A 26500-nucleotide genomic window follows, 5' to 3' on the forward strand; every position below is an offset into this window, starting at 1 on the left:
AGTACCACTATACCTGTATCCCAAGCTGCGGATTCCTTTATTAATGTTCAGTCATAATGTTATTGGAAATATTTCAGATTTCTACAGGGACTGCTGGATTACCATATCCTATTTTTGCAGGACTTTCAGGAGTTCTGCAAAGCCTCTCCATTACTGCTGAGTTCTTTAAGGCATTAGCAAAGAAAGCAGAAAGTTACTTGTAATTTAAACTAAGAATTAAATCACCTTTGCCTGTCAGTAGAATAGAGGTTGTAGCGTTGAACAATGCTCAGTTTCAGATTTCCAGTAGAGAGATGGTATGCAGTGAATCTAATAGAAATATAATTTCTATCATTAGAAAGGGTGGCAGGCATACCAGCTCTCTGTGTTACAATGAGAGGTAGGTTCGGAACAAATCCCAAGCTGTGAAGGAAGTCTTTACTGCAGACTGGCATTTTGCAACTCTGACAATTAGGATCAATATTCATGCCTCATCATCCTTTCTTTTACATCTCCCCTCACAGGAAAGAATAAGTGGTGTGACAAAATTGTTATGAAAATAGTGGATTAAGTAATTGTCTGTGGTTAATGAATGCAGGTTGATTAGCTAGTATTAGACCAGAGATAAATGCAATGAAAATGCTGAACCCTGGACAACTGAGTATCCTGAAAGGTCCTTTTTAAAGGATTACAAATTTCAGTTTAAATTAATAAATGTTTGAATGTGGTTTCAGGATAGATTATTCAACTGGTTATTTAACAAAATATTTTAATTAATATTTAGCAAGTGGGAGAAACCCCACCACACGGCTGATATGTGGCATTTAAAAGCACACAGCGTTAAAGATAAGACTGTGACTACCCTGAATTCCCTACAAAAAAAGCTGGTGGACAGTGGAGCAGAGCCTGGCTGTTGGCAGGGCCTGTTGTGTTGGTGTGTCCATGCTTGTCAGGGCAGCGGGCGGCAGCGGGGCGATCAGAAGGTTGAGTTTGTGTAGTGCAAAGCTGGAAGATGGATCAGTTGCCTGGTTTTCAGCCCGTGTTTTCCAGGATTCTTGCACTGGAGTAAGCTTGATGATACATAGGCGCTTCAGAGCGGTAAGGGTTTTCTGGAGCACGTCCCGACGTGGGGTGCATGTGCATTGTAACTGCGAGAGCTGGCTGTGGTGTCGCTTGTCACTGCTGGATTTGTTTTCACAGGCCTGTTTGGTAATGTGGGCTTTGCAGAGAAAAAGAAAATAGGATTTTCTGACTGCTGTGATGAAATGGTGTAACAGAGGAGTATCTGTCTTGCACTATCCTTAACTGTGTCACAGTGTTCAATGGGCTGTTACTTTTTTTTTTTCTGAATAGTTTCCCTAATAAAGTCTGTTTGAAGGAATAATTAGGTAGTAAAATTAATTTTTACAGCTGATAAAAAAAAAATCAATTCATCTCTTATGAAGACCAAATGAGAGAGACTGCGGTGTTTCCATAAAATCGAAGATTGTTGGAGTAATGTTCTTGGCTCCAGCATATTCAGTTGTGCATTCATTCATGACATGATTACCATTTTTATTGTTAGTTAAAAGATTAGCTTGCAAATGCCTGCTACTAATATGTTTGGACCAGTTTAACCCTATTGTTCTCAGTGGAAATATTCCCAACTTGCACCTTGTGTTAGAGTTAGAATTGGCTGGTTGCTGTAATTGTGTAGTGCCATGATATATCTGTCATTGTATGTGATATGGAAAAAGTGTTGATCCAGAAACATGTGTTTCTATTTATACGTTATAATCAATGAATTGATGTCTGAAGTGAAATAGGCAGCTTAAAATCAGGTTGGTGGAAGCTAATACAAATCCCTGTAGTGAAATTAGGGATTTAATTTGCTATGGACTGATTTACATGAGGGAAAATATTACCACCTACCCAGAGTTGGTAAAACGCATAATGAATATATGCTTATTGCTGTTAATGGATGCCCCTGAAAGCTGTTTGTCTTGCATCTGACTTCTGCCAGCCGATGCAGTCTGGCACATGAGGTTGTCACAGAGAGGGAATCTGCCTAGGAGCAGGCTAATCCCCAGCACCTTTTTGAGCAGATGGGCCAAATTCTCAGCAAGTCTTGAATCGAAGGAGGAGCAGCCTGGGCAGCCTCTGGGGGCAGAGCACAGTGTGGGGAATGGGTTACAGGGTCACTACAGCCACTGGCCCTCCCACAGTGGTAAGGTCTGTGTCACACTGGTTATGGCTGGTGTTTCCGTATAATACCTCGGGATTTCCGTCCCCAACTCTCCTCATTGCAGTGTTGCATTGCTGCAGTCTCTGCTTCCTTTGGGGTGTGGATAGGTTTGGGTGCATGTCCACTACGATGACAGCAGTTCTGTCTGTATTTCCCCCCCCCCTTGAAATAACCCCGGCACATGGCGTTTCACACAGCTCAATAGTTCTCAACACAGAGAGGTGGTTCTCTGTGCCCAGCTTTCAGTTTCAGAGACTTCACATGCTAACATCACTTGGGACCTGCCCTTTCGTTGTGTTTGAGGCTTGTGGATGGTGTTACCACATCTCACACATGATCAGTGATTTTGAAAACCTCAGGTGCCTGCCTCCTGAACCCTGCCAATACTGTGTTTCCGTCATGTTTATGCTTTCAAGGGGGGGTTTCTAGGTCTGGTTAAGAGCAAAGAAGCAAGTCCCAGCCCGTGGCTGCTAGGCAGGTAGAGCCTGCTGCAGTCCTCAAGTGTGTCCTTCAGGAAGTGCTGGGGTCTAAATGCCATTTATCCCTGCTGCAGAAGGAGCCAGATGCTTATCTTTTTCTGGCCCATACCTGAGGCTTTTGTTCTCACAGAAGTTGTTAGTGCTGCCTGTGGTGCACCTCACCAGCCAGGGAGGAGACAGGAGGTGCAGGGGGCACAGCGTCTCGGCCACTGTTGATTCTGTAGTGTCAGCTTTCCTGTTGAAACTGGATCCTGAAGCTCGGAATGGGATGGAGGTTCCCAGTGGGCAGCTGACCTTGAAATGCCTCCATTGTAAACAGCCAGCATTCAGCAGGCTTAGGGAGGCATGGAGAACTGCTGAGTTGGTTCTTTGGGTGATTTGCAGTGATTTTTATGACTCTGTAATGGCATTAATTTCTCTGATGGAGAATTTACGCTTTTGGGGTTTCTGTTGTTGGTTGGGACTTTTTTGTTTCTATTTTTATGAATCAAATACTTGTTTTTTACTTTTAATTTCAAGTACAGACTGTTTCTGTGCTGTGTGTTTACAGTATTTTCAGCAGAGGATTTAGGCTGAGAATAGCTCTGTGACTGCATGCAATGTACGGTCCATTCAGAAGGCAGCTTTTTCATATCAATAACCACCATATGTGCCTTGAAAACTGGTGTGTCAGTAAATTTCTGTTCTTGTGGTAGGCCAGTGGAAAGTCCGTGCTTACTCGATAGGGCTAAATTCTGCTTGTCTCTATCTCTGTACCCTCACAGGCCACTCATGGAGCTTACTTTGATCAGGAGTTGAAGTAGCCCCTTATTTTTTAAAGTAATCAGAAACGCTGAAAAATTCACACAGACATTTTAATCAAATATTTCTGATTATCTTTGACCATTTGCAGATCACATGATAGAAAAAGCTATTGGAATTGTGTGCAACAATAGATTAAGGTCTTGCCATCAGCCTGTATTGCAGATTTGCATAGCAGCCTCCTTGTTTTTCCAGTACATTGAACTTTTGGTGATACCACTGGGGGAAACCGTACTGCATTCAGCAGTGTGTCCAGCATGCAGGGTACAGAAAGGAGAGCGTATTTCTTGGGCAAATGTACCCAGATATCATAACCTGGTGTACAGGATGGTGATATCCTTGCTGTTCATTAATTACTGTTTCCAAATACATTGTCATCTGAAATTTTATTAATCTAATTTTCTTTGTTTTGATGAGTCTCATAAATTCCTAATGCAGTGTAGCTTCCAGGTCCTGGCCTTCATAAATGACCAAATAAATTACTGGTTTCCAGAACCTGGCTGTGAGACCTGGCTGTGAGATTTCTCTGGTATCTCTGCCAAAAGCAGCTTTCTAAATGTTGTTTGCTTTTTGGAGTCCATGGTCAGGATCAGCAGCTCCTTTACCCTTAAATTAACAGCTCAGGGACTAAATACAGAGGAAGTGGGTTGGGGTATAGGAAACATGTTTGACTAATTTGTTTGTTTGTTTTTTAAATAAAGTCTCTCTACACTTGCCCAGGTTAGAAAATACAAGGTTTTCTTTCATAACTTGAGCCAGTATATGCGTTCTTCCTCCCTTCTCCGAATGCAGCCTGGGAACAATTTCAGTGTGGTTCAGAGAGGATTTGCTTTTTTAAAATGATTGGCTGCTGCAAATCCCATGGTCTCTCTCAACTCGCTCCTTTTTACATAGGGTGTTTGGCTTCAGAGGAAGTTTGTTGCATACCTGATACTGTATGCATTGGGATAACTTTTATGGATAGCATTTCATTTGTTTAAAAAAAAAAAAAATAGCACATGCAAACAAAATACCCAGCAAAGATGTTTTAGGTGTTTTAGTTACATTTCAATTCCCAGACCTGCATCTTAACCCCAAAATGAAGTCCCCAGTTTCACTCAGCTAGCTGAACTGCTTCACCTCACCCTCTCACTGCAGAGAAGCCATTTGACCTGTATGCTTTGTGATGCAAATGACACAAACCTCCCAATTTCTTTCCTAATCCTGTATATTCGGTAGGATTAGCAGTTTATCCCAAGTGTAGTCTACCAGTCTAACTCTTCTCTAATGGAATTGCATATTGCTAGACCTGCACTGGAATCGGTCTCCCATCTTTACCTTCCCGTGTGGTTCCTGTGCACACCAGAAACCTTGTCACCCTTGAGGAATACCTTCAACCATTTCATCCTTCCTCATCCTTGTCCAAGGAATAATTATGTTTTCAAGGCTAACAGTACCTTTAAAAATAATTTGTACACAAAGACACTGAATTCTAAAGCTGGAATGGCGCCCTAATCCCTAGAGATAGGGTGGCATCCAGGGAGCTGACTTTCAGGACCCAGCCACCTCCTTTCATAAAGTAACAGTTCTAAATTTAATGTTGGGTTGCTTTTTTGTATGCAGGCAAGATTTTCCTGTGTGTAGTGAGTGTACTTCTGTCTCAACATGTTAAGTGTCCTTCTGGCTAATCAGATACCCGTGCTGGGAATGAGATAAGATGTGATTTTGTTTTGACTGTTTCCAAGGTCAGAGCTGTTGTTTGCATGGCTTCAAACAGATTTGCTAGGCTGCAGATACCCTTGTCTGTCTTCTTTTGATTGTAAGCTTTCCTTCGCCCCTTGCAGGGAGGGGAGACAGAGAGGTGGTCTGCGAAGAAACATGTGTTCTGCAAGAAGCTATGGATATCAAAGCAAAAAGCTTTAGAGCTGGCTGGAAGGTTGTTTATGACCTGAGCTATAGGCATAGAGTGCTCTGCAGAAATGTGTGAGAACTTCCTTTTCAGTGCCTTTAGAGAGCCCACCTGCATGAAAGTCAGCTGAGAATTACCATCTGCTGAACACGCAAGCCTGGCACCTTCCTACAGCCGTCTCTGAGGGAAGTTTAACAGTCACCAGCCTCTGACACAACAGGCTCAGTGCCCGGCTCTGGTTTTTCTGCAGTTGTGTGCTTAAATACTGGTAGAGAAACTCGAGTGGTTCTGTTACCATATCTGAGGCAGAATCATAGAATCCTAGGCTGGAAGGGACCTCAAGGATCATCTAGTCCAACCTTAAATGGACATGCTGCCTGGGAGGTTCTGTTTTGTTTGGTAGTGTCCCAGAGAAATTTAGTTTGTTTTGCAAACAAACTCTTGTTTGTAGGTCTTACTGAGGCAGCTTGCAGCTGCTTCAATAGGCTTGAAGCCTTATTTCAAAGCTTAGCAGAAGAAAATAGATGCATTTGTCAAACATGTCAGTGTTGCAGCTGTCTCACACCAGCAGACAGTGAAATGGAAGTTTTAATGCATTACATATACAAGCCTGGCCTTTGGATACCTATTTTTGTACCTGTGGCCCATGCAAGATGGGTTAGGAGGGGTGGTGGGGTAATGAAGCAGTGGGACCCCTGGATTAAGGGACTGGAGTTGACATTGACCAAAATGTAAAGAAAAGAGCAGCTGGAATAGGGTGTGTTAGATTAGTATTATATCCACTGTTTGCTTTCCATCTGCAGTTCATTAGAATATAACCATTTTCTATTGCACTATTTACCAAATTCATCCAACACGCTATTACTTCAGGAGGGGATTACTGTAATGAGCTCTGTATGGCACTACGTCTTAAGACCACTCATAAACTGAAACTGGTGCAAGGGGCCATGATTTGCTTATTAAATGGAGTTGGATGAGGCTAACTTGACCGTAGTACTTTGGGATGGGCAGTGGCAGGGTGCTGGTATGTAGGTGGTAGCATTATACCTTTCACAGTTAGGGTGGCAGTTAACTGATGAGCAGATCTCTTCTGTGCTGGTCTGTTTTATGGAGCTGTAAGGGAGGTGGTCTGTGCTGCTGTGAGGAGGGGGTTGCTGGGAGGAGATGCTCTTCTCCAGTTGCAGTGCTGCTCTCCTGGTGCAGCGTGACTGGGCTGTGTGGGTCTGTTGGTCCTTGTGCAAGACATGTTTTTTCATCATGTGGATGGGAGGATGACTGAAGCTACTCCACATGTGCTGCAGTTAGATTTCAAGGTGCTTGTTTAGCCTGGGAAAAATAGTACAATAGCAAAGTTAAACGTGAATATTGCAAATGGTTGGGTTTATGGGGTACCTGAGTTAAAGCAAGTAATGGAGCAAAGCCAGTTGTTCAGTGTTGGTTGGCTGTTCACATGAGCACAAATATGTCTGTGGAGTGTCGATTCAAAGTCAACCTGAGGGCCAGGTTTGCTGGATGGAGAATCTCAGGTGCTTTAGATGTCTGGAGCCTAAAAGGAAAGAGCCCAGGCACTGTTGTCACCCTTCCCTCTCTTGACTTTTCCGGGGTAAGTGTGTTCTTGTCCAGTAACTCCTCCTTGGAGCTGAAACTTGCACCCATTATCCTGTCCCCAGAAGTCACTCTTAAGTTCCTATCTGAACACAAACACAGCCTTTGTGGGCTCTCTCCACGAGTGATAGCCTTGCAAATTATGGGTTACTTCTTCAGATCCATGAGGTTAGGAGCATTAATCCCATTTGGGTGCATGGGGGAAAGCGGCTAGGCCCTTGTGTGGCGTTACTAAGCACACAGATGTGTTTCCTTAGGAATAAAGCTCAGGAGATTAGAAATCATCTGAAATTGGTAGCATGCCTAAACGTATTGGGTTTTGTTTGGTCTGTCCTTCAGGGACAGACTCTCTGCACATCAGAGCCCGGGACAGCAAGGTGGACAAGGCCGCTCAGGGAGAGCCGCCTCCACCACTGGCAGAGGTGAGATGCTCTGCTGTCAGACTGCCTGCTCTGCAGGCACCGCTTTGCCTCTCCCCGGAAGGTTTGTTCCTACATCTCTCTCTGACAACTCCTGAAAAACCTTCCTTTGTCGCTCGGCTTTGTCATATAGGTGTAGCTTTTCCTTCCTCTTTATTTTTGCACGTTCCCCCTTCACAAGGGTGAGAAAGACTTTCTTGCTCGAGCAAACATGTAGTCCAAGGAAATTCCCAAAGAGGAAGCAGCTGCTGAATGTAATGACTCATGTAACGAATGTAATGGCTCATGATCGTTTCTGGTCTGGCATGGATGGGTCCTAGTCCTGGCAATCTCGGGTGGATACACAAATGGAGGCATTTGATGAGAAAACAGCTGTTAGACTAACTGTTCATATTCCCAGGCAGATTTCAGAAAGTCCACTAATGGATTTCACAGATAATCACTGTGAGTGTCTATGGTGTGCACCTACTCCTGAGAAGTAAAACAAGACAGGATGATGGATAAAAAAACAGGAGTGAAGGATCAGGGTTATATGGCTTGGGACACTGAAGCACACAGAAAAAGTAGGGACAAAATAAAGAGGTAAATGGGAAGTGAAATGAGCATTTGATTGTGTTTATCTGCCACTAGATTAACATTGTTTGATAAGCCCTAGCTGTTTTCTGAGCTTCTTATAGAAGTGTTAATTGGCCAGTCTTTTTTTAAACTATTTGCAAACTGAACTGTAGCAAGTTAGTTGGTATTTCATGAATATTTTGTATTCCGCTCTATCACTGTGTATGTAAATGTGAATTAAAACAAGTTTGAGCACCTGTGCTTTATTTTCTTACCATCTAGCCCTTCTTGGCAGAGGCTTAGGACTCTGTGCTGTAAACTGAGTCAGCTCTTTGCTTGCAGCAGAGGATTGCGAACAGGACAGAGCCATGTGCTAGCTAGCATGAAAGCTGAGACCACTGAACTATGCTGGAGTAGAGACTTAGATAGTTCCAGGACAGAGCCCTAAGCTTACCATAGTTCCGAGCTGTGTGTCAGGATGCCTTGTAGCCCTATCACTGAAGGAACCTTCTCATGCTTCATCACTTGATGTCTGTGGAAAATAAATGGGGGGAAAAAAAAGATGCCCTTGAGAATTCATCTTCTCCAATAGGTTGTTCAGATTCAAAGAAATAATTATTTTGTGTTGTAGCTAAAACCCTCTTCTAAACATGGCAATATTGTTCCCCATTTTAGCTAAGAGTTATTTTTTTCATGAGGACTTAGGCTTCAAGATCACCATGCAGTAGGAGACTTTTCCTTATGTCTGGGAATCTTTGCTTTGGAAGGCTCGAGTTTTGATGCCTAGATGGGTCTGTTGGGATTTACATCCCACAAACAGTGTTCTGTTCCTATCCACCCATTCGTATGTAAATAAATATCTTCGTTTTATCACTGCACGCTGAAGCAGAGCTGTTGGACATCATACCTGAGTCTTGCTGAGCAGGAGTTACTGAAAGAATTAATCTTTCAGTGGTCCAGCCTCTGTGGTGACAAATCTGTCTCCCAGACCTATGAGCCTAGTGTGTATTTTAGTGCAGTCATGGAAGTTGCCCTAGAAGCTTGAGAGCAGAGCTCTGTGAGCTTAGTTACATGGCTAAGCAAGATTTATTTTAGGGAGAAAAGCTATTAAACTGCAGAAATCTCATTAGCGCTCCTGAATGGTAGACTTCACTATTAGTTTTTTAAATTGCAATCTGGGTGTGTTTGAGTTCATCAGACTTATTTAAGGCATTCTTGTGAAGAATTATGCCTACATGGTGAGAACGCATAGTGACATTTAGTTTAATATAGTAATTCATTACCTCTAGATTTATTTACCACTCTAATTGTATAATTTTATTTCCACCATCGTTTTGAATTAACCTATACTCTCCCCTCAGATCCTGCTGCCTTTTCATTCTTTTCATTTTCTCTTCCATGGGATGTTTTCTCATATACAATTATTTTATCAGCATTTAAACAGAGTGTTGCATCTCAAAATAGTGAGCAGAGTAAGGCACATCTGTCTCCATCTTGCTAACAGTATCTGAAGCTCAGGAAAATGGCAGGACTTCTCTGAGATTGCTGGGTAAGTCAGTAGCAGAGAGCTATGTGACTGTGGAAAACAAGAGGTTGTTCTCCTCTCCTCTCCTGTGCCTGAGTATTGGAAAACTTACATGGGGATTTGGCATACAAAGCATAACTACTACAGTAACTGGCTAGTGGAGGAAAGGACCAGCCTGGTCACTGGGGCACGGGGCTGGACCCATGGGCCTTTGGGACTGTGTTAATCCATTTGTTGATCTGTCAGCATACTGTCAGCTGGAACAGAAGCTATTTCTGTAGTAGTTCAGCCTCCTAAGAAGGGAGGCTTGCAGATTACTTCTGTCCAATGCTTTTTAAGGCATTGATAGTTAATCCTTCATTAGAAGAGAAATCATCAAGTTCTTTTGTGTGAAGAAGTTTAAAAAGTTTAAATGAAAGTTTAAAGTTTATTTACTCCATGCATACCAGTTATAGAACTGATGAATCTGAATATCGAACGGGCCATTTCCTCTTGCAGAAGTGTCTGTCTAAAACCTAATTCTCTGGAGTGATTCTGCATGAAAAGTGAGTCTAGTCAGAGACTGTAAAGAGAGACAAATTGTGGCAGAAAACAAGCTCCGCTGCCACAGCTGGCTTGGGCAGGAACGCCATCCCGCCACAGGGCAATGCAGCGTTTCTCACAGGCTGACTAGCATATACACATGAAGGATGACTTGTTAAGTGTTGTCCCTGAAGTGTCACATAGGTTTGCCCAGGTGAGATTTGACTTGGCTCCCTTGGTTGTGGCTGGCAGCCCGGCCACAGCCAGCACAGATCTCAGTACAGCCTGGTTCTTGTATTATGTACCCTGCTTCCCAGGTGGGGGTTTTTAGCCTGGTTTGAGTTGCTTCCTCCCATTCCAGGCCACTACTTTCTCCATCTGTGGGTACTGTAGCAGCTGCAGAGTAATGTGGCTTCTTGTCTTTTTAGCAGGGTGTCCTTTGGTCATGCAGCTCACTTCTTGTGGCATTCATTTTGAACAAGTCTTTTCTGCTCAAAAAAAACCCCAGCTACTGGGCAGTCGAGCATTATTCTCTCCACTTCAGTGCTGTGTACTCACAGAATAATTTGTGATGCTGGGCATCAGCTGATGTAATGAATATCTAAGGAACATGGTGAGATTAACTGGATATTGACCATCTGTCCATGGCAAGAAGATCTGTTGTACAGATCTGCAAAAATTAAGTTGTAGCAAGTTGATTTTATTATGGAATGAAGAGTTACTGTGTAATTCTTTTGGGAATATTTGTGTTTACAACTTCAAAATGTAATGTGTGATGGAAACTGTATTCCTGTTCACCTTGTTACCAATAAATGTTTTTACAGTAGAAAACACATAGAAAGAAACACAGAGAAAACAGTTCCAGGGAATTTGCTTAAAAACATGAACATGCAAAGTGAGTTTGTATCCAATTTATTTCTTGACAGCGTGAAAAGTGACAGGGGAAGCAAAGGAAGCACAGCCCTGGAGATTAGGTCATGCTGCCTTTTCCAGAGCTGTACAAAAGATTTTTTTTCTGTAAAGTTTTCAACAAATTATTTACCTTTTAGGTGCTTTTGTTATTTTATTCATAATTTAAAGATGCTATATCTCTGACCATAGAGATGTTTTGAAGATGAATTCTGTGAAAGAAAGTGAAAATTGCGCTGCAAGTGCAACCAACACATGGTTGGGTCTCATCTAAACAGTCTTCCAAGTATTTTTATGTGCTCTCTTTCATTTTTCATTTTGAAAACCTAACTAGACACTGGTACATAAGAAAGCACTTCTGCATCTCCTGGCACTGGCGGAGCAGCCCTTCAGAGAAGGGTTCAGTGAGACTGGTTGCACTCGATCTCCATGTAGGAGCAGGGGGACCCCCAAACTGCAGGCATTCCCACAGACTGTTCTAAGGCTGCTGTACCCCCACTGTGGTTGGCTTTGGGCTAGGGAGCAAACTTACAGTTTAGCTCTGTGTGAGTGCATAGAACAATGCTAAACTGAATGCTTCATATTGGCGAGAAAACTGCAAGGGAGGAAATGATTTCAAATGGGCTAATTGTGTTGTGTCTGATAGATTGGCCACAGCACCCAGTAAAGTCTGAGGCTGTTTTGTGGCACAGGGGAGAAGTGATTTGGTTTTCATTATGATAGGGAACTTCTCTTTGCATGGCAGCTGCTGGCTATACCATAAAATTCTTGGAAAAATAATTTCAAAGTGCTGTGTCAGGCTTACTTGGGATTTCTGCTCAGCTCTTGGGAGCGCATCTGTGCCCCAGCATGGGGGGGTGTCACTTAAAAACACCTTGCTTGTGAGGGCAGCCTCCCTCTCTCCCATGGCGAGTGCCTTGACACGCTTCAGAAGGGCTCAGCAGTTCAGCTTGGATTAGCATCAGAGAGTTCGTGTCCCTACCAGAAAACTTAATTTCTAGAAATTACGTGGGAGCCAGCTTGCTCTCAAGCTTTCTGATACTTGCCAGTTCAAGCTGTGCCACTGATACTGAGAGAGTCTTTCTAAGATACCAGAGTCACCTTTCCAGAAAATCACTCAGGTTTTGGCAACTTCCATGCACAGCATGATCTGGGATCCTGCACTTCCCACTATATTTGGAATAGGAGGTCTTGGTAATGAATTGTCACCTTACTGGCAAATATTTATCTCTTAATGATGTTTATCATATAATTTTTATTCCTGCTCCTATAAAAATAACTTCTGCCATATATGCTGCATGATTTAGGGACAGTTGCTTGCTGTGTCTGTCTTCAGCACACATAATAAAAAAAATATACCATACCCTCCATATGGAAATAATGTCCTTAGTGAGTAGTAACCTGTCAGTGAATGAGTAGCCCTTTTATTCAATTTATAAATTTAGTCTAAGCACAAGACAGATTTTAAAGAATCCATCAAAATAACATAACTTACTATTCAATAATTTTGTAGCTTTCAACATAGCTAGAGAATCTCGTTAAACTTCAGTGAAATCCTTTTGGCTAACTTCCAACTAACATTAGCATGCTCTTCTATTATTCTGTGAGGATATCAGAAAGTTGTACCGACTTCTACATAGAGGCCTTAGTTTACAGTGCATGTGGTGCTTGTGAACAGTACATTTTTCAAAGGAACTGCTGGCAATTAAATTCCCATTTTCTGTTTTGTCAGTAGCAGATATTTGTGTGTCATCGTTAGGTGCTTATCCCAAGCTTATAAATTTTTCGTGGTTCAGGCTTTGTGCTTCTCGAGAGGGTCAGTGGTTACCTGAAGGATAGATGCTGTCTCTTCATTATTGGCCAATGTCTGCTGGGTGCGTGGCTTTGTTGGTTAATACATTGCTGGTGTCCAGGTTGTCATTCATGGATTTTTGTCACCTTCCCCATTGTCAAAAGTTTGAATCCTTCCACTGATGTACAGAAATTTGCCAGAAGTCTTGTGCCAAAATCAGGAATGCCTACTGGTTACCTTTCATGTTTGTCATGCACTGTCATGACTTTTATTACGTAAAGTTTTTCTTTCTTTCCTAGTAGGAAAAGCAAGTGTCTTGAATAACTTTTTTCTGCTTAATTACAGATTATTTACTTCATATGTTTACTGGTATTTCTTAATATGTAAGTCGGTTTTAGATACTTCAGCGATATGTTTTCAACCACCAGCAACTTAAGGAATGCTAATACTTCTTTGAGTCCTCACAGTCATATACCTGTGCATGTCTAAAAGTTGGTATGCAGTCTAGAACAGCTCAGAGAACAAGGTGCTAACATCCACATGTAGAAATGGACCCTTAGAGCATGCATGCACACACACATGCATGCACATCCATGAACTTGCACAGAAAGCCAATGCAAGTGGGCCTGCAGGAGCGGCTCAGTAGCAAAGCGATATCTCCACAGCATGATTCATCTTATCCTAGAAGAGGTTCCAAAGATAGCTCAGATGAATCACCCTCTGGCAATTGTTATTTGTTGCCATAAAAAGAGTGTACGGTGACTAGCTCAGATTTAACTATCCGACTGCTTTCTTAAAGTGTATCATAGGAGCACATCTATGAGCTGTTCTCAGATGGAATGAGGATCTGGGTGCAAAACCATGGATACGAGAAGTTGATGCTCCAATGGTTTGCAATGGCCTTGAAACCACTTAAGCCTATGACTAACTAAGCCTAAAGTCTTTGATAGGCTCTCTCTGACTAGGCCAGCAATGTACTTGCAGGTGAGAAGATGTAAGAACCAATAAACAATTTTTCTTTAAGCTAAGCAGCTACTGTTGGAGTTATGCATATTATTCCCCTTGCCATGTCTGCCTGAGGGAGGGCACTGATGTCTGCTGTTTCCTTGTTCATACACATGGCATCAGTCCTCAAGTGTGTTTAATTTCTTGGGACTGAAGAATTCCTGGTACTTCTTTTCCTAAGGACTGGACCCACGATGAGCGTTTCCATGTTGTGCATGCTGCTGCCAAACAGTTTTTGAGTCTGTTATGCGTGTCAGGGTTTCTGTGGATTTCTTCTGTGTGAGAAGTTGAGTGTAAGTGTAGAGGGAAGGAGGAGCCATCTTTACCTGTCAGAGACAAGTCTGTGGCTGGCAGGGGTCTCACCTTGTCGCTAGTCCTTTTCCAATGTTTCAAAGAAATGGCAAGTAGACACAAGATCTATGTGTGAAAATGAATGTATATTATCCATTTTATATTTTTTCTATATCTTGAACCACATTGGTATTTCACCCCATGTAATGTCCTTTAAAAAGCTATGCTTCAGAATAGACTGGGTTTCTCCTTGCAAGTACTTTCTGTTAGTTTACACTGCCAGAAACGAGGCCCAAGTGATCTTTGTCTGAAAAAGGACATCCAGTGGTCTACAGGCTCTGGTCATTCTTAGCTTGATCGGCTCTGTTACAAGGTGTAAAGATGTACAGAACACTAAGCACTGTTTGTGCTCTGCAGATAACTGGTGTTTGATGGCTCTTTTTTGAGGAAAGCTGCACTTGAATTAGAAATTCCAGAGACATTTAAAGGACTGTAGAGTTGAGCTGATAATTCATTAAGTGGCACGCTTCTGTCTGAGTTAATATTGAACTGATATCCCAAAACGGTGCTAAGAGGCACAGTGTTCTGGAGATGGTTGATTTCAGATGAGCTGTGGAACAAATGTCCTGAACTGATGACTAAAATCTCCTGCTACTTTGTATAAGTAAGATCATCTTGTGCTGAAACTAATCTGTATTAGGTAATTGTCTTCCGCACAAGTCAGTTAGCCCATGTTTTATTGACTAACTTATTATTGATTTATTTTCTAAACTGCTAAAACATGATTTTGCATTATTAAACAAGTGATGTTATGATGAAATGATGTGTATACATAATACATACTTGCTCAGTATATATTTGCATCCTTTTGGTTTTGTGTCTATGCCACAAAGATCTATGATTTTTTATCTGTGATCAAACTTGAATTCGGATATGAGCTGAAGTAAGTGGTTGCTCTCTGCAGAAATGAAGTATTTCTCTGTTTGCGTATAATTCAGTGCAGACTGGAAAGCACCGTGTCCAGAAGTTGGGAGAGTGTGGTTAGTTCCTGATGGAGAAGGGAAACTGCCCTTCATGGAAGCTGTTGGAAACCTCTTCTGTTTACAAAATAATTGTCTGTAAAATTAGAAGAAATAGAACATTTTCTGTGTTTGGCAGATCAGTTTTGTTACCTGAGAATTAATAAGCAATAGCACTGTCTGCTTCTCTGTATGCAGCAATGGCCATAGGCTACTGTATGAGACAGAATTTCAAAGACTGGCTCAGGTCATGGGTTAGCCACAACTCACTGTCCCAGGATACCAGGTGGTTACCTCCTGATCAAAGCTCTTCTTTTTTGGCTGGTCTCTTTCTAAAGAAATATCACAAGAATTTAGCTGTTGAACTTTGGTTTTGTACTGAGTTAATTCCCCTCCTTGTGTTGTGCACACAAGAGCATGTTTAGACCAATAAAAGAGCAGCTCGATTTGTACCTGCTGAAGGAGGATCAGGATGCTGAGAGCTGAAGTGAGTATGTGCTTTGAATGTTGTTCTTGTTAGACTCTGAGGACAACCTAGGTCTGACATCTTGGCCTGCTGGCTTTGTAGCCTAAAGTTCATATGTCAGTGTGTATAGGTAAGTCCTCCCAGTCCCTGGGGTGAATTTATGCTTGAGGATTTCTGTTCAGGTATTGATCCTTCCTTACTTAAAATTACCAGAAGTTTTAATTTCCTGCTAGGTGAAATGCCATACAAATATGTGCTGTGGAACTGACCTTTCAAAATAATCCATTTCAAGTCTTTGCACTTCAGTGCAATTCATGATGTGAAGCTGAAAAGCAGAGAAAACATTTGGTAGCACAGGGCAGCCATCTCTCCAGCAGCAACATCTTCAGGATCTTGCTATTTGCTAAAACAGAGTCTTTGCACTCAACTTCTTCTAAAGCATCTTTCTACGTTGTTGACTATGTCTAGACCAGCAAATGCATGGGGCTCTTCCCCCTCTCTTCTTAGAAGTAAAGATGTATGTATGTATGCAGAGACTTTCTCTAAAATAAACTTGGAGATCAGCCAAATTTCAAATAACATGATGGTCATTTTGGGTGTCCAACTCAAGACACTTCAAAGAAAGTTTGCATTGTCAAATGACAGGAGTGCAGAATTTATCTTTAAGGTGTGTCATGTAGGACAGAGAAAAGATGTTTGCTATAGTAATTTGTATTTATGCTTTTCTCTTAGAATAAATCAGTTACAACAGGTAACAGTGAAGTCATCCACTAAGTCTTGCACCATCACTAATGTTTGACATTATGTGACCCTCACGCTCTTTCCCAACTACATAAATATATTGATTCTCTCTTGGCAAGTCATATGAGAAGCCATATTTTTCCACAGATTTTAACTGTTATTTGAAGGAGCAAGTAAAATAGTAATTTCAGGGGGTGAGAACTGTTAAATTTGAGAAATTGTCTGTAGACACTGCAGCAATATTCCAACAATCAGATGGCAACAAGTGGGCAGATGAGTTAGTTAAATATGGAACTATTTCAGTAGTTCTGTCCTTCCCCATTTCTAATGCATACACATAACAGTATTTGAAAAAGGTTTCAATTGCATAGTGAAGCCTTCTTATTAAAGACTGTTGGTCTTCTTGGTGGAACTGAGGGCATTTGACACCTGATTGATTAATGTCTGTTTGCCTGGAGATCTTTTGCATTCCTCTTTAAAACCACCTATGCTATAGGCATAGCATCAAAGACAACCCTGGGTGTGGCTGGGTAAAATGCTGTGCCACAGAGCTCAGACCTGGCTGCAGCGATCCACCCCTCTCTCGGTTATTGCAATTCAGATCTAGAAATGACATAGCCTGATGTGAAGGTAGTAGAAATAAAGCAGTAAAGCTTTTGAGCATCACAAGTCATTGAAAAAAACATGTTCTCTCTGTGTTGTTTTTTCTTGAATTTTACAAGTGAGTTCTGCTATCTGTAAGGATCCAAGCTGTAGTTCAGAGAGCAAATCTCACTTGTCTCTGTCCCCAGGAAACTATTGACCAATGTCAAAAGAATGGGGGAAGAAAACTCACAAAGATGGACTTAATCTACTTTCTTTGTCCAAAAAAAAAAAAAAAAAAAAAAAAAAGGGCCTTGGCAATTTGCTTATTTGATTTTATATCTTCTGCGTGTACAAGGTTTAACCAAAAAAGCCACAGTGTGTTTTTAATAGTCCATGGCAAGCCTCTCTGCTTTATTTTTACTTTCTTGAACTCATAATTTCAGAGGAAAGCTCTTTATGATTGAAGTTTTGAAAATAGGGCACTGTGATGGCACTGTACATGTGCATTAATGAGTATGGCCTGCAGTGATTTTGCTATGACTGGATCAATACTGTATCTGTCTCAAATCCTAGCAGTAATGCAGGACATAGAGGAGTGGATATCTTACTGGCAATCTCTATTTTTTTAATTTATATTTCCCACATCTTCCTACCAGAAAAAGCCTGTTAGAGATTCCATTCAAAAGACAAGGAGTGAGAAGCCTTCTTGAGAAGTGATACTGAATGTGTCTTTTCTGGATCCACCAAATTATTTCTATGCTTCTCTGCACTAAGTGTAATAGTTTGTCAAGACCAGGTAAAATTATAATGCATGCTTTGTCAGAATGTTTGCTAAGTTTCATGTTAGTGCCAGAGTGTGTGTTTAGGATATTTGCAGTCAACTGCACTGAAGCAATTTCTTTTCTATAAAGGTATAACTTGCATACTGCAAATCTGACCTTTTTTTTCCCTGATCCATCTGCTCTGAGAGTTCATTGCCAGTCTTCACTATCCAGGCAGAAGAATGTGATTTCATCTCAGTTAGTATGGCTGGGAAAAAATGTAGAAATTTTTTTTTTTTTTTTTTTTTTTTTTGCTGTTGTGTGGTTTCACGTAACTTCAACATAAATAAGAAAGTGGAATCATTAATGAATGCAGAAAATACCAGCAACTCTGAAAACAGCTGAAAGTCACAACAATAGAACAACAAACATGACAGTTCAGACCACATTTTATGCCACAGTGATGCTGACAACACTGAAAAATTCTGGAAAGCTGAAAACTATAAACAGCAGTGCAAAAGCAGTATGCCTCTGAATGCCGCGTGGTACTGATTAACTGGGAGGGCAGCAATGTCTGCTGCTGCTCAGCGGCTGGAGAAGTGTAGAGCTGTGGATGGGGTCCACACAGCTTGGTGGCCTTTATTTAATGCAACCTGTAAACAAAACGTTCTGGCAGTGGGCCTTGGTCAAGAAGAGAGAAGAGATTTTTTTCAACTGGGAATGGCTCTGAGGAACAGCAAGATACAAATGTTAACTCTGCTGGCACCAGCATCTTGGTGACTGGGAAGGGTAGGAGGAACAGACCCTATGCAACAGGTACCGCTTGGGATCTGTGTCCGAGGATGAGCTGGATAACTGTGAAATCTGTTTGAAGCGTAGCGGAAGTTCAAACTAGGAATTAAGGAATGGCAGCAAAGGTAGGGGAGAGGAAGAATGAGACATGCCTGAAAAGATTAAGCGCTCTGAAAAAATCAGAGCTTTTATGTTGTATGAGGGATGATTTGAATTCACATCTCTTTTCCTCATTAATGACATCTTTCTAACACAATTATAACTGCTGATGAGCAAACATATTTTTTTGCTCACATATTTAAGCAATAATTATTTTGTTAGGAGAAAGTCTTGGTAGCCATGCAGTACACACAATGCTTAAACATGGCACTGATTTTATGCTTTCATTGTGCAAGGCACTAAACTTACTCTTATAGACAGATGTGCTGCAGCTGTAGCCCTGCAGCACAGAAGCAAGTTACCTGTACAGAGTAGCCATCATGTTACACATGATGAATACATTTCCTGGCCCTGATCTCAGGTGCCCAACAGCAGCTGGTTCAGAGCTCCATGAAAAGAACTCTTTCTATTGAAAAAGCCCTGCTGTCTTCTAGGCATTCTGCAAATGGGGAAATTATGATAGAGCACAATGCCCACCAGGGAATGTGTGAGCAAAGTATTTTGCCATTTAGCATTTAAATTAAGCTGCAGCCTTTATGTTGAAAAGCCATAATGCCCAAAAATCTAATACATCCTTAGTGCAGAAAACTGCTGTTCAAGATTAGGAATGCAAAAGATCAGCTTGGATACTAGCAGCAGAAAATTATACTTGTACTGAAGTATTTAAAAAGCAGTATCTTCATTATTGACTTGTTTACACTTACTTAATTCCCCTCTTTAGGTAAATGTGTTAGTTCTTTGTGAAGAGAGAAATTAATTAGTGCACCTGATATGGTTTGGTAGTAAAACAACGGTGAGTTTGATAACTCTATTTCAAAGCTGAGTTTCTCAGTGGTGGTGGTATTAGTAATTTAAAAAACATAGATGATACAAATGCATCTTGCAGCCATCTCTGTCAACTTTCAGAAGACAGAGCAGCACTGAGCCAAACAAGAACAGAGGATATAACAGGGCAGTCCTGGGTAAAAGAATTGAAACTGTAATTTGTGTATCTTCCTCAACCCAGTCTATTACCTGTCATCAAGGCTTTAGCTTTAATGCATGAGAAGCATATATTCTTTCACAGTCACTTCAGAAGTAATGCTGAAGCTCCTGTAAATAGAGATTATTTGTCTCTGATATTCATACAGTGTGGGTGGTTCTTTTTGACATAAGTTTTTGCATGATCATTAAGAACTTGGTTCTCCAGGCTACCTAAATTTTGTGGTCAAAGGTGGCAGTGACTTGAACTTGGGCTATGTACTCCTTTTTTCATCCTAGTTGAACTAAGAAAGTGCTGTAAATTCTTGGTAAAGTTTACACAGTCAGGAAGAGCAGGAGCAATACCAGGCATGTGTGGTATAAAGAAGCTTTTAAGAATTATAAACAAACAAAGCAACAGAGAAACCAAAACCACCCCTCATCTCTTGTCTGCAAGCTCTGTGTTTTACCTGCATCGGCAGAAATAAGTCCTTAGCTGATATGCAGAAATTCATTGTCCCTGCTTCCTCTCCACAAACACATCTGTAGGAACATATGCTTGGCTGCTTAGCAAGCCATATGCAGAGTTCAAAAATGTTGCAATTTTCAAGTAGCTGTGTCTTTTCCTATTCTTTAAATTGGTCATGAGAGATGCAGCAGTTGCTAAGCCTTCAACACAGACTCTCGCTTGCTATGAAGAAAGGTTTCTCAACGAATCCCAGAGCTGGTAAGACATTAAAATCTCATTAAAATACAATTGCATCACTGAGCTTAGCTCCTTCACTTTGCTTTGCAAATTCCAATCTGTGTCCTGACCAAGCTTTTTGCAGTTAGGTTTTTCCAATGGCCCAGTTGGAACGAACATAAAACATTTTAGTGCTCAAACTGGTCTAGCAGTTTGAGGGCAGTTTGAAGGGCAAATTGTCCCATATCACCTCAGTGCAGGAACCTGAATCATCCTTGAAAGACACCTACGTATGGTTTTCATCATACTCAGGATGTGCAGGGTTCATGAGCACAGGCGGTATCCAGCAGAAGAGTTCTTAAGTTCCATTAAAGTCGGGCATGTTTATAAGTTTTAACATCTATGCACTTGATGGTAGATGGATCCTGTAGTTGCCAGTGTCAGTGTAGGGGAGACAAACATGTATGGATTTGAACTGTCTTTTGGGAGCTCATCCTGTTTTTAAAGCAGCAGTGGTTAGTGTTGAATTAGTGTCAAGGTTGAGCAATCATAATTTCTGTTTTGTTCTTAAACAAGGAGTTTCATTAGGAAAAAGGGGAGTAAGGTAGTTTGTCTTGGTCTCTGATATTCTAGTATCCTCTACAACTTGCAGAGATGATTTCAGTTTAGGATTAAAAAGTCTGAAAACAAATGCTGTAAAATGAAAGTTGAAGGAAACGCGGGTTTTTTTCCAGAGAAATAGGTTAAATGTCACTTAATGTGCAGTTCATTTGCAGCACAGGGGAAAATTTAAGAACTCAAGGTGTCATGGAAGAGTCATGAATTCTATCATAATTATTGGTGTTTTGCTTGTGAATAAATACTAATTGGAGTCCTGATCATGAGCTGTAAATTGCATAGTCTTATCATACATCTGAATGGAGAAGAGCATGCTGGCTTCATTGCACACAGGGATGGCACTTACTTTAACATCGGGCTACACTTGGAAGACTTATGCAAAGCACAGATGCTTATGTTTCTGAGTTGCAAACAATTAGTACAGAATATCACTTGTACAAAGAGGAGCTCTTCTACCTTAAAGGCTTTGGGTGTGGGAGAAAAGGAAGGCGTTGTTCAGTGCAAATATGCAGAACTGTGGTGATGGACAGCCGTAGCTTGGAGAGAATTCTGGACCATATACCAGTGAGAACTATTTGTAAGACAAGCTAAAAAAATTGAGAAAATAAAGTGAGAACGGGGTGCAGTAGAAAGAAAAGGACTCCTCAGGCAAGATTTTCAGAAATTAATGTCTGAATATCAGCTCCTAAATCTTTTTATAAGTATATGGCTCGATATTTTTGTGAGGTGATGAGTAGCCAGGAGTTCCTATTTGAATACCATATGGAGTTACATTTAGTGTATTCACAGTAGAAGGCTAAAAGTTTACTATTTAGCATTTTCCTGAGAAATCAGAAATTTAGAAAACAAATGTGAGGCATCCAAGCAGGAGGATGTTTGTAAAGAAAAGCTGGTGCTTCTGTTTTAATGCCAGTTTGCCTTTCACCATCTTTCAGTTCCCAAGCTGAGAGCAAGGGTTTCAGAAACTGCAGCTAAGGGAAATGCACAGGGGGAGAAGGGAACTGTTTCACTTTGAAATTGGCCCCCAAATTTTTTTTGTTGGAATGTGAATATTCTTTTAAGGTTGGCCATGACATTCTTAGCTCAGTATAATCAGATTAAATCTAGTTTTTGATGTTTCTCCTGGGAGAAAATTCTCTCTTAAACAGTTGGTATGAATTTAATTGCTTGGCATTCCATTCTCAAGAATACTGGAACTACTGTTTGCAAGAAATCCAAGATGCTTTTAAAAGGACAAGCAAATATTTAATTCAGTGTTCAGCCTGGGTACAGAGAGTTAATTGAGTTAGACAGGAGAAGACTACAAAGAAAAAACACCTTGCACTTCTTCCCCCCCTGCAGCTGAATGCAAAATGTCCATGTGTTCACATTTAATTGATGGGTGATAAAAATTGGGGAGCTGTTGAGCTTGGCATTTCAGGAAACTATCACCCTCAACGTCAGTCACTGCCTCTTCACACGTTTCCAAGTGCGTGGTGTGGTGCTGCATGAGCAAGTGCAGGCTGTTCCCTTTCTTCTCCCCTGCGGAGTAGATCCCTGAAGGAACTAGCCTCTCTATTTTAATTGGTTTTTTTCCAATTCCTGGCAAGAGTTCTTAAAACACCTCACCTTGCTGGTGTGGAAGCGGGGCTGGTGTGGTGCACAAAGCGGCAGCTGGCACAGGTCCGACCGGTCGGGGCCGTCCTGGTCAGGAGGCACAGCAGCAGTCTGCATTTCTGGGTTACTGAGCTCCCAGAGAAGGCAGGAAGGAGCACTTGGGAACCTGCAAGTCATTGCAAGTGCCAATGGGGCCAGGAGGAAAAATCTGACCTGTTCAGAGGGGAAGATTCATCACGGCATTGTGCTGTTTCACTGTTTCCACTCCAAATGGGTGTTATAGACTGATTTCTTCAGTAAATAAGAATTCATTTCTAATACTGCCAAGAAAATAAAACTACGTGATATCACGTTGTAGTTTTGAGAAACAGTATAGACCTGAATTACTTTTGGCCGTTACCAGAGGCTGGAAGAAACAGGCTATACACATCAGTTGTGTAAACAGCAGCTTTTCATCTTGAATGTGCCAGGGTCAACTTCTTCGTTCAGGTAGACTGGGTTCTGCTCCTGCCAGGTCCTGTGACACCTGCAAAGTAACAAGGGGAAAAGATGGGGGGAGAAAAAAAAAGCATCTGCGTTCATATTCCAGCCCCTTGAGTTGGCTATTCACATGCAGGCCGCAACACACAGGATTAGGCATTTCTCATACTTGGACTGAAAATGTGGGAAAGGAAATTTGAGAAGTCATAATCTGGAGCTATATAGTAACACAGGTAAAATACATTATGATTTGCACACCCACAGGAAAGGAATAAGGATGCATTCACATCTGTAATGGACTTCATGCTGAGCACCATTTTCAAGTTGACGTACTTAATGCCAGTATCTATGGTACGAATAGATGTCTGATTTTTGGAGATCATAATATATCCATGCTTCACTATAATCACAACAATAATATATAAGGGGGGAAAAAAAAGTGAAGTGGAGATTCTAAACAGCGTCTTTCAGAAGTGTCCTGTGGGCCTACTGAAGATTGAGAAAGGTCATTCTAATTCTGTTTCTGCTTATCTGATATTACTTATCTGAGATGGCTCTTTCCTGAATCATCGTGATTTCTTCTTGTCTGTCCTCCGTTCTTGTTAATTTTGTATTTCAAATATAGTCCCACTAAAAATTAACTTTTGCAGTAAAACACAAATCCAACATGTGCTATTGTATCCCCAAAGGCTTTTAGTGAGGCTTCAGTTCTTGAATAACTGAATTAATGCACATGTAGAAGAACCCTGCAAGATCTGATATTGTGGTGTGAAAGAAAGGAGTTGAGTTACAAAGTAGACAGATCCAGAATTGCTATAAAATGGTGAACCTCCTTTTGTTAGGAAAGCTTCGTTTTCTCATATGAAAAGATAACATAACCAAACATTATGCTTTCCTTCTCTGCAAAATTAAACAGGGTTCTGTATTAGCTGAGTGGGTGTTTACCTGAATTAGCTGTCCAGAGTACTGCTCCTGAATCCACACTATAAATGAACTATCTACACTTCTGGGATTAATCCAGTTTATCTGAAGAACACCCTCCAATTTGTCGTAACATGATTAACTGAGTAAATCTCACATAATCTGCTGAATTTAAATACGCAGGCTGTTAAAAGAATATGGAGCAATCTGACAGACACCTGAGAGGAGGACCATCACTTGGGTATGGCTGTCATCTTTTTTGTTTTCTCTTTAATAAGAAAATCAGGTCACCACTTTTTTTTTTTTTTTTTTCTGTTCCTGGATCTGTTGTGTATTTTGTGTGAATGCATCTTTTTGTTCTTTTTGTATGGCACCTTACAGGCTTCTGTTCCATTAAAAAAAAAAAAAAAAAAAGCTCCAGTACAATATGGTAGTATAAGTAATTCTTTTTCAGTTTTTATCAGCCACAAAAAGGGCACAACTGTGTTGCATGCTTTTCCTCTATACTATATTTATTACTATTATATTTAATAGCTATGACAATATATTGAGGCTTTCTCTTTGTATCTTTATTTTTGGGTCTTTTAAGGATGAGGACTATAGGTGATATCTGAAATGTAGGCAGTATCACATCTACTCTTTGTGCTTAAGGGAGAGAGATCTGTCCTTGTGCTGATCAAGATGGCTATGTAAAAGGTAGAGATGGGGAGTAACTTTCTAGGGCCTGACTATGTGCTTTCTGCTGGGCAGGGGTGATGTGGAGTGCTGCCATTACGCTTCCCACTCCCCATACCCTCATCCTCTGCTTCTTGAAAGGCAAAAATGATGGAACATAGCATAGAAGTAGTATCCATGTTTTGTACCAGTTCTTACACTAGTCACTGAAAAGATTCCAGAAAAAGTATTTCTCTAGTGTTGGCGCTTAAAATAGGTTCATCCCTACCTTTTAACTATGTCTTAGAAAAACAGTCAAGGTCTTCAGACTTTTAAGCTGTGGTATAGTCTAAAATGTATTGTACTTCAGGTTGTTGCATTACTTCTTTGGACGCCTTTTTTGGGAACATAATGGTATATGGATGGCTATGTTTTGACTGTAGAAAGCCAGAGTCTCTCTGTACCTCCAACTTCAAATCTAAGTTTTGAATAATGATGTAAACCTTAACAATAAGTCTTTAGTAGAATCTGCCCGTGTCTGGGAAAATCTGGCTTTTGTGTTTGCCAACTTTCAATTAAGTCCCTTTTACAGTTGTGTGTCCTAATTCTCTAAGGTGTGGACTATATGAGTAGGTTCATTCAGAACGATTGTGCTAGGAATTCATGGTTGGATTTTCTAACCCTTAAGAAATTTCTCTTCAGAAACCTAGCTGTTCCAATGAGCATGGCACTCTTCAGAAGACCTCCCAGGAGCAGTGTTCTTGCCGTAATGAACAGAGCTATTTACTTTAGGTATGACTAGAATGAAAAATATAGATGGAAGAAGCTGGAAAGAGGTGGACACAGAACTCACGGGATTTGTAGGTGCATTGCTTTTGGCTCAGTGAAAGGGCTTCAAAATGTTTGGTGCTGTCTTTCTGGAAGGGTTTGCTGCTTCTGCAGTGCTGGAAAGGTGGTTTGAATCTCCATGTGCGCTTGCACTAACGTAGAACCCATTAGGATGGAGGTGAAGCAGTACTGCAGGTGTGAAAACCTGGAGCTGTGGCAAGCCAGGTTCTGGTTTTGACTTTCTTAGTGTCGTCCCATCCTTTAAATAAAGGATAATAAGGCAGCGTGTTCCCTCTTAATCTAATCCTCATCAGACCCATCCAAGGCAGTGGGTTGTACCATGTCAGCTGCTAGCATCAGCTGCCTTCTCCTTAGAGGTTCACAGCAACACTTAGGTGTATCAAATGTCATTGCTGTCAATGTGGCACATTGTGTTCCTGAAAATAAAGATTGAGTCATCCCCACTTGTTCAAAGCACACTTATCTCTCTCTGTGATTATTCTCTCTGCCATGGTACAATAACTGCTGCAGAATTTCCAGTGCATATATCAAGTTACAGATTAGTGCAGGCCCTCGTGGTTCTTGGAACGGCATGGGGCTGTTTTTGTTTACTGATGACATTTATCCTCTCATTTCCTTTTGGAAGCATGACAGCTTCTCACTGTCTGATAGGGAATATACTTACAGGGCCTTCTTTTCAGGCTGTCTGACGATAAACACTCCACTGCATAGTATCCATGTCTGCCTGCTGTGGAGCCGCTATTGCTGCTTTCAGCAGTCAGTCTGCCAGGAACTCGGCTGGGCAGGAAAGCAAAAGGATTTCTAAGTGCAATTATCTTCTCTTGCAGGAGGAGACCGAGAGCGGATGACAGCTAATCATGAGACGTACCTTCTTATGGCGAGCACGCAGAATGACATGGAGGATTGGGTGAAATCCATTCGCAGGGTTATATGGGCACCATTTGGAGGAGGTGAGTCAGTAAGGGAACATGCAAGGCTCCCAGATGCACAAAGACTTCTGCCGTGTCTTAGTCACAGCCAGAATTTTGAAGTGAAGAGGAGGAGAATGGTCTAGATCTTTCAAAAAAAGAGGAGTAAACCGTGTTTTCACTTGTAATGCAGATACTGTGCATGTTCCCATACAGAGGGCTCAGCTAAAAGGCTTTAAACTGTCTGGAACTGCTTCCCTTGATGAGGATAGCACATGATAGTGCATTATCAAGGTGAGGGGAAATTTTCTT

General features: G+C 41.2%; 1 protein-coding gene across 1 annotated transcript in view; it reads left to right on the plus strand.

Moving 5' to 3' along the window:
- The window catches only part of ARHGAP24 (Rho GTPase activating protein 24), a 221368-nt gene that overhangs the window by 159211 nt on the left and 35657 nt on the right, over positions 1 to 26500 (plus strand). Inside the window, exon 4 of the mRNA XM_009647479.2 lies at positions 26108 to 26230. Within this exon, the coding sequence (XP_009645774.1) occupies positions 26108 to 26230 (123 nt within the window). The remainder of the gene's footprint in view (positions 1 to 26107; positions 26231 to 26500) is intronic.

This window comes from Egretta garzetta, unplaced genomic scaffold (genome assembly GCF_000687185.1).
Source record: "Egretta garzetta isolate BGI_Z169 unplaced genomic scaffold, ASM68718v1 scaffold89, whole genome shotgun sequence".
Classification (NCBI taxonomy): domain Eukaryota; kingdom Metazoa; phylum Chordata; class Aves; order Pelecaniformes; family Ardeidae; genus Egretta; species Egretta garzetta.